This window comes from Opisthorchis viverrini, assembly GCF_000715545.1.
Source record: "Opisthorchis viverrini unplaced genomic scaffold opera_v5_48, whole genome shotgun sequence".
In the NCBI taxonomy this organism is placed as follows: Eukaryota; Metazoa; Platyhelminthes; class Trematoda; order Opisthorchiida; family Opisthorchiidae; genus Opisthorchis; species Opisthorchis viverrini.
Genome location: NW_008751704.1, coordinates 1,233,501 through 1,241,326, shown reverse-complemented (window position 1 = coordinate 1,241,326; position 7,826 = coordinate 1,233,501). Strand labels below are relative to the sequence as shown.

The following is a 7,826-nucleotide window of genomic DNA, read 5'->3' as shown; positions in this document are numbered from 1 at the left end:
AAGTGTGCTTCAACTGAGTTGAGCGAGTATGAAGCGACGAAAAGCTGGGGAAAATTGAAATCACCCATAATGAGAATGGGAATGGAGTAGTAAGAGCATACGCGACGGATTCGGTCACATATACTGAATGTGTGAGTGTCCATTGCGGTTGGAGAGCGGTAAATGACACCAATAATGCACGCATCTATCTTGTTTGACTTCAGCATACACCAGAGGGTATCTTCAAGGATGAGATTAGCGTCAGATATTTCAGCACATTGAAGACTACTGTCATAATATAGTGCAACTCCACCGCCATGGGTGGCTCGATCGTGTCGTATAACACTCATGTTTGTAACTTCGATTTACTTGTCCGATATTTCCGCTTGCAACCAAGTCTCAGTCACCGCCACCAAGTGAGGTAGTCACAACACAGAAGAGTCCTGTGAGAAACGATCAGGATGAAGTCGGTCTCTTACCATGCAATAGAATTCAAACTAAGACAAAACCCGAGCCAATTTTCATCATAACAGACATTGAAGAGATCAGCTTTCTTGTGATTACTTTTCAGAAGCGACTACATCTCTGTCAAAGTCACATGCGGATCGATCATCCCACCAAATCATATTGACGCAGCTGACCAGTCGAGGCTGACACCCTACTCGAGTGCTCAAATACAAGCCCGAATATTTTGACTGATCCGTTTTTCTGCCGCTCATGTCATCTAGCAGTCGGCTTCCATCCACGCTCACACCTACACCGGTGGAACAGATGTATTGCGTGAAGAACGTACGAGCACTTGCCATTGGTTGTTCATAACAACGGTCCGCCGTAATCCGTCTTCATTGATTGCCGGCACATCCTGACGACCATGCACTCCACTGTCGCTGACAGATAATTCATTGGCTTGCCACGTCGTTCGAAACAGTGAACGTAAGACCTACTGTTCATGATGAACTAGCCGGTTTTGAGTGTGGTACGGAACAGAATTCTGATCATTTTCATCTGTGTTGATACGACGCCCTCGACCAATAAATCTATTTGACGTGGTTGATTGGTAAACTTAAATGCCGCTTGTGACTTTTAGACTACATTTTCAACTAGTTTACGGCTGCCCAAAGTCTGAAACCTTTCTGGGTGTCAAGTCTCATGTAAAAAGGTTTCGTTTGCACCCTCGTAGAGCTATAAGACCACTCGTGTTTGTGGCCATCCTACGAGCATAAGATACCTTGAAATGCGTCTTCACTTATGATATAGCAGGCCCACGAGCCACAACTCATCAGCGGAGAAACACGGTTTGTGGCCTTCACATTATTGTATCAAACTGTCAAGGTCCGCTACACGTCCATCATCTGGGCTGTTGATTTGACTCCACAGCTTTAGGTAGCCATTGAACAATGAAGAAGTCGAGTCTAGGGTCTGAGATAATCTAATTACAGTGAATATATGGCAGCGGCTGAGGAACTACATTCTTCGTCAAATCCCCCGTTGTTTGGTGGGGCTGAAAGACTATCCGTTTCACCTTGGCTTACCACCGTCACCTAAAACAAGGGACTCAACTACCGCTTCAATCTATGCTTTATATGTGTCTTGTGCATGTTTCGCTCACATTAAACTCATGTCATGCCTGATGCTATATTGAGTATTTAGACGGGTAATATTTCATCACCTTGTTGACAACCCGCCACAAACAAATCGCACTGTCGTCAATCAATTTGTCCAGCCAACGGCTTGTGAAAGCTTCTGATGAATCCTCCCCCCAAATGGCTAGGTGCTATCCAGAATTGAGTGATTCATTGTACACGCTCACCATGGGTTGTGCAAAAAGTGAGGTTAGTTCAGATGTTTCTGATATCCATTTTGTAAAAGAGATGTCCCAACTCTGTGCTAGATATCTACTTCAGGCCGTTATGTCCGTGTGTGTGTTCTAAAGGACAATGTCAAGTAACTAGATTCCCATTTTTACTGACTCTTCAGAGTCACATAAAATTTTCCTTGTTAGATACTTGTTTTTTGTTGAAGGAATTGTACATCTGGGAAACAAATACTGAAACTGTTGAGATATTTTATTGGTGCTTGTTTACATCCGCTGAGCTCTATAAGAGGACAGGGGAATTTATTCGCCAACCTTGACGGACGTGTTAGGAACCAATCAAAACTTACAGTCAATGGCTGACTCTTTTTTATCTGAGCAGAAAGTGGGTCGATATTTCACCGCATCTGGAGTCTCTTCTTCACTGTCGAATTAATGAAACAAAAGAATCATCGTCAGAGTGATTAGTGGTCAGTTTTGCATTACTCGAACGTGGTGAAAAAATATTCGAAAATCAGGTGAGAACTAATCACACTGATGATCAGCCACTCATGGCCAAACGGTTAAATGTTAAGTGTTCAATCGCTGCCTGGAAGGTCTGGGGCTCAAAACTTCATGAGTTCCGTGAGGAGAGCATTGCTCATGTTTCCCAACAAGAATGAAGTGGCTTTATAGTGCTTCTCGGCTCATCCGCATCGACTGGCTTCACCGACGGGACAAAATCTCTAGTGAAGGTTTGAAGTCAGTCAGTAGTAGTAGTAGTTGTTGTAAAAAATATCTGAGCCGCGGTACTAATGCATACAGTATACTTTAATCGGATGACCACGATCATTCGACGATTGTTTTACTCACAGAGCTAGTCGGTAGAGACAAGCAACCTCTTTTAACTCAAAAAATAAACGGAACGACATGATCGGAAACACTTAACTGATTCCCACGCACATGTAATCAATTCATTCGGTTAACTCTTGATTGCCGTACTGTAAACTTTCCAACTTATGGTGTGCTCAACCTCTATCGTACCGCCCTGTAGCAACCTTCCTGAACGTCTTCGCCTCACACATTCTGTTCCGTGTTTAATGCAAAAAATTCCCTCTTTAATTCTAGATGTGACCCGGTTTCTGGCTGATGCCAAGTACTAAAGTACCAACGCAGTTGATATCACAATCAGTGGTCTGTTATCCATCAGCATACGAACAATGAAATAGCAACTGCGTGGGCAAATGAATGATAAGAATAGAACACTATGGTACAGGGGTGTGTGATAGTTTTGAGGTACTAAGCCCCAACAAAACAATAGATTTTGTACAACAGTGGCTTTCTACCAAACTTTAAATCTTCCGTGATCCACTCTCACACCCTATGTACTAGGTGCCGATTTCAACCGATGAGACTTGCAGTTCGATTGTGCAAATTTTATGGTAAAATTCTTCGGTGCTTTTGCGCATGAATAAGCCTTCTGAACTTTCTGACTTTTGAATAAGCCTAAAAGGACTAACATAAACAACCCCTTTGATTCCCGGTAATCGTTTTGACGCGTAATGAAGCAGGACGCCAGTATATCTCTGACGGTGATGAAGAATAATATGACACCAAGTGAACAAATCATACTTCACTTCTTAATCTCCAGAGATCTTTCATCAAGCGCCAGCCCGTCTTCTAAAATGACGGATAAATTAAATTGACTGGTTTTTAACCAGTCACAGCATACTATCGATTTTCTTAGAAGAGGAAAGACTTTTCAGAACAGCTCAATAGGTTCCTTTATCCGTGATATTTTCTTTGATGAACTAGTGTAATCTAAAAGTAAAAGCTGTGCAGGAGTCTGAAAAACTATTGTTCCTTTATCCGTGATATTTTCTTTGATGAACTAGTGTAATCTAAAAGTAAAAGCTGTGCAGGAGTCTGTAAAAACTATTGACGACGAATAGGTTTTGAATCAACACAATGGGAGGAAGAACCAATGCTGTTTTCTACTGGATAAATAAATGAGTTTCACATCACCCACACTATTATGAACAACCCTCTCACTCTCTCACAAAAGAGAAATGCTATACTACTTGAAGTATAGCCGGCTGTGCATCGTGATACTTATTCCATTGTAATGGACTGGTTGTCAAGACCAAACACTAATACCCGTCATCATTTTGTTGTCTCATAAACTCATCTGGTACGTCTTGGAAACATACGATTGGCTGGAATCAGAGATTGATCCGCTAATTGTCGGAAGTCGGTTGATTCACTGGACATATTTACACTGTTCATACACTACTAGTGGTTTGCTCAGCACCAAACGTGGTACAAAGCCTAAAGATGCAAGTCCATGGGAATGAGATTGGTGGCAAAAACCTTGATATAGAAGACGATTTTGGTTGTGTAGGTTGTGCAGTGAGTGATCAAGCTGTTCGCTGAGCTTGACAATTTGTTTCAAACGTTTCGCCGCTAATCGAAGTAATACCAGCAGTGCGTTGTTGTTGCGGAGCAGAGCGGGGTCGTTTTTGTGGTTTCGGACAATTGCAACTAACCTGTTCAAAGGAAACAACCAGTCTAAGCATGTAGACATTGAAATAAACAGCAGCATTACCTCTCTTACATCCAGGCGCTAATGTCCTTCGTCGGTTCCCTCATATCGCACTGAATTGCCGCATTTTTTGGCAAATAAAGTACCGGAAGAATGCTCCATGAGGTTGAGATGGATGACCAAGCGGTAAACCAGTCGTCTAATAGCTGATGGCACCATCTCGTACATATTCTTTCGAAGTTCAGGCAAGCTCACCCAGAGAAACTAAATAGTCCCACCATTATTGTTTCGGGTGGGTCGAGTTCTATCCATGAATGTGTTCACACAAACTGCACAGATTCACTTGACCGTAACTGTGGCCCAAATTGTATCATGTGCTCAAGAGACTGGTTCCAGTCTGACGAGTGAGACGCACTCTTCCGGTGGCAGTGGAGTTTCGCGCAGTCACCATACTCATCATCACTGACAGCAATACATCAGTTCTTAATTGGCAGAAAATCAAAAAAGGCCATGGCAAAGAGTAGAAGGAAACGGAAAGGGTGGAAACTTACTAGAACTGAGCTTTTTACTCTCAAGGATCAATGACCTATACCTTTGGACAGCAATAAACTAAACACCTATGAGCATCCCGTGGGCGTGAGTCGCTATCAACAGGACTGACCCTGCACCTTTTTCAAAGCTCAACCGAACTAAGCTCAGCGCACACTACCACACGAACTTTATATCGGCAGTCCAGCTGGAAAATGACAGAAATGCGTGTCACTGGAATCGGTCACGTGGCATGTCCTTCAGCAATTCCAAACACCTGCAAACAGGATCAAGTTTGAACCTAACAAAAAAGGTGCAAAGATCGCACGGCGCTAAGTTTGACAGAAGCGCCAACTCTTAGACAATCATAGAATTTTTACTTTAATACTGTGCTTCCTAGTGCGTAAAAAGTTGTGTACTGATGGACAAGTTGGTCGATACATATTTATCAGTGCTAAACTGCTGTCAGAAAATGTTCACCCACGTTTAGCTTCACACAGACAGCGGGAGAAGCGCTAGAACCTGTGAATAAATCGTAACACCTGAAGTAAATAAGTAGAGTCCTTTGTCTGCTACAATATGTTCAGCCACCAAAAAGCGGACTGCAATTGTTCCATTGTCTCCTCTTGCTGGTTCATTTTAGAATCCATCAATATGTAAAACAGCATATTTCAGCAACATTAGCAGACCTCAGCGAAAGTGACTGTCCCTTCAGATATAGTCATGACTGTTTGTCTACTCGAGTACATGATGGTCATACGGACTCCGGTGGGCAGGATTTGATGTAAAACAATGTTCCGACCAGTACTACGTCCCCACGGTAAGTTACGCTGGCGTTGTTTCCAATGTACAGTATACGACTTTTGGCAAAATGTTCCAGAATTGTCAAAACTAATCAATATTCGTCGCTGTCAATTGGAATTCACCTAACCCATGTTAGTTCTTGATGCCGAAGCATATTGGCCAAGGGATTGAATGGTGCCTCGTCCAGTGCCATGTGGTGTGCCGTCTCCTGCAGGTCGCCAATGTCAGGTTCAAACAGGCGCCTGGCTATATTGCAGTCCAACTAGAGGAAAGAAAGGAAAAAACAGGTCACAATTTCTCTTATGCTTGAATCGCTTATTACATGAGTAACTTACAGGCATGTAGCCCGTACTAGGGAAAGTACTTCCTCCGTCTAATGATAAAAACTCTCTACTGGAAAATTCTTCAGAGCCGAACTAAATCAAACAGCCTGGTAGTTTCCTCACGACGACCTTGGGTTGAAATGCACTACAAACTAGATAAACAATGGCTGCATTATCAAAGTATCATCGTCTTTATGTACATCATGACCTTCAGGAATTTGTGGCCCTTTTTTAGAAGAAAAATTATAAGCAATATTCTGAGTGGTGAAGAAAATAGAGGCTGTGTGAACCATATTGATTAGTATCATGGAATTTGGAAAGGCTTTCAACTGCTGTCCGTACAGCGGTGGGTACGTCCTTAATGTTGTACAGTACACTCTCACTTTAACAACACTCGTCACTGTGGCAACAACAAAAGCTTTTTACAAGTATCTCACGCTATACCGTTACTTCAACCACATTCGACATTCGTCTCCCAAACTGGTTTTATTCTGCCACACGATTCAAGTGGTTCAAAGGGGGTTCTTGTGGAAGTACCGATGTTTATCTCAGAGCCCCTTGTTTACCCGTGTTTATCGCATCAGGACTTTGCGAACTCTCCGTATTTCGGTCAGCATATTCGGTGAACAACTCGTGGTTTATTTCACTCATTTATTTCTCTTCTCTCTCATCTTCCCAATTGTGCTGCTCGCTGTTGAACTAATAAAAGACGAGAAATTTCAGGCCTGTCCCTTTACATTCACTTTTCCAAAACATACTACTACAAAAAAGAGGCTCTTATCAGGAAATTCGTAAAACTGGCGCTCAAGTAAACAGTGATATGATAGAAGTTGAAGAATGGCCGCCATACAATGAGGTCTTGCAGAGTTTGTTGAGAGAGCCAGTTGGTAGATATGCTTTCACCCAACCAACATACAGACAAAGTCAAATTGCAGAGAAGACTTGCAATCAGGTATAAGTGAGCCCTCAGAAAAGTCTTTCACTAACTGATAATGGAATCGCTTTGTGAATTATTCTCAGATTGAAACACAACGTAGCGAGAATTCAATAGCAAATCACACATGTCTGAGCCTGATAAATTTGTTCACCTCTGGTTTGTTCAGCCTTGTCAAGGTATATCAATTGTCATTTATTTACCCTAAGGAAACTGTACCCTTTTTCCGAAACCGTGAATTTTTTTTAGAATAAGATACATCTTGAAAGTTGTCTAGTTTCAAACACAGATCCGTAAGGTCCATTGAATGAGTGGGACCAACGTCTACGTAAAGAAGGAACAGCCCGTGAAAGGCACACCAGTGCGTGCCATTATGGCGAGTTGCAAGAGAAAAACAGAGAAAGCAGTACTTCAGAATAATCCTAAACAAGGGGTACGTACGAGTGGACAGTTCAACGGGTGGGTGGAAGAACTCCCGTTCTATGTGCGTGTAGGTTCTGGTGGGCCAACTTTTGTACGTGATAGACTTACGTACTATGCGCACCTGGACGACTAATTTAGATACACTACGATGGTGTAACTTGGCTCTTAATCCAACAGAAGTTGTGTGTGTGTGTGTGTGTGAAGTTTGGCAATCGTAATAGACATCATAGGACCGTGCAGTACGCCTAATTCGCATATGAAACTTGTACGCAATAGAAGTGCGAACAAGTGTTCCGTGGGACTCTGATGAGGCCGGTGGGGAAGCGCGAACATATAGAATAGACAAGAACAGAAAAATCCACAATGGAACTGGAACGTATACTTACGAATCCGTTCGTAAAAGCCATCTTCGTCACCATCCTCAGAACAGCATTTCCAGGAAGTTGATAAGTGTTACGCGTCCCATTGCTAGTCGGCAGCTCCCAGTTGGTTTCCACTTTC

At 42.6% G+C, this 7,826-nt stretch overlaps 1 protein-coding gene across 1 annotated transcript in view; it reads right to left on the bottom strand.

Annotated features, from left to right (window-relative positions):
- T265_03394 (hypothetical protein) overlaps window positions 1-7,826 on the bottom strand; it is a gene marked incomplete at both ends in the record, with an annotated part of 66,033 nt that overhangs the window by 41,506 nt on the left and 16,701 nt on the right. Inside the window, 3 exons of the mRNA XM_009167863.1 lie at window positions 2,143-2,216; window positions 5,768-5,907; window positions 7,712-7,732. Coding sequence (XP_009166127.1) covers window positions 2,143-2,216; window positions 5,768-5,907; window positions 7,712-7,732 — 235 coding nt within the window. The remainder of the gene's footprint in view (window positions 1-2,142; window positions 2,217-5,767; window positions 5,908-7,711; window positions 7,733-7,826) is intronic.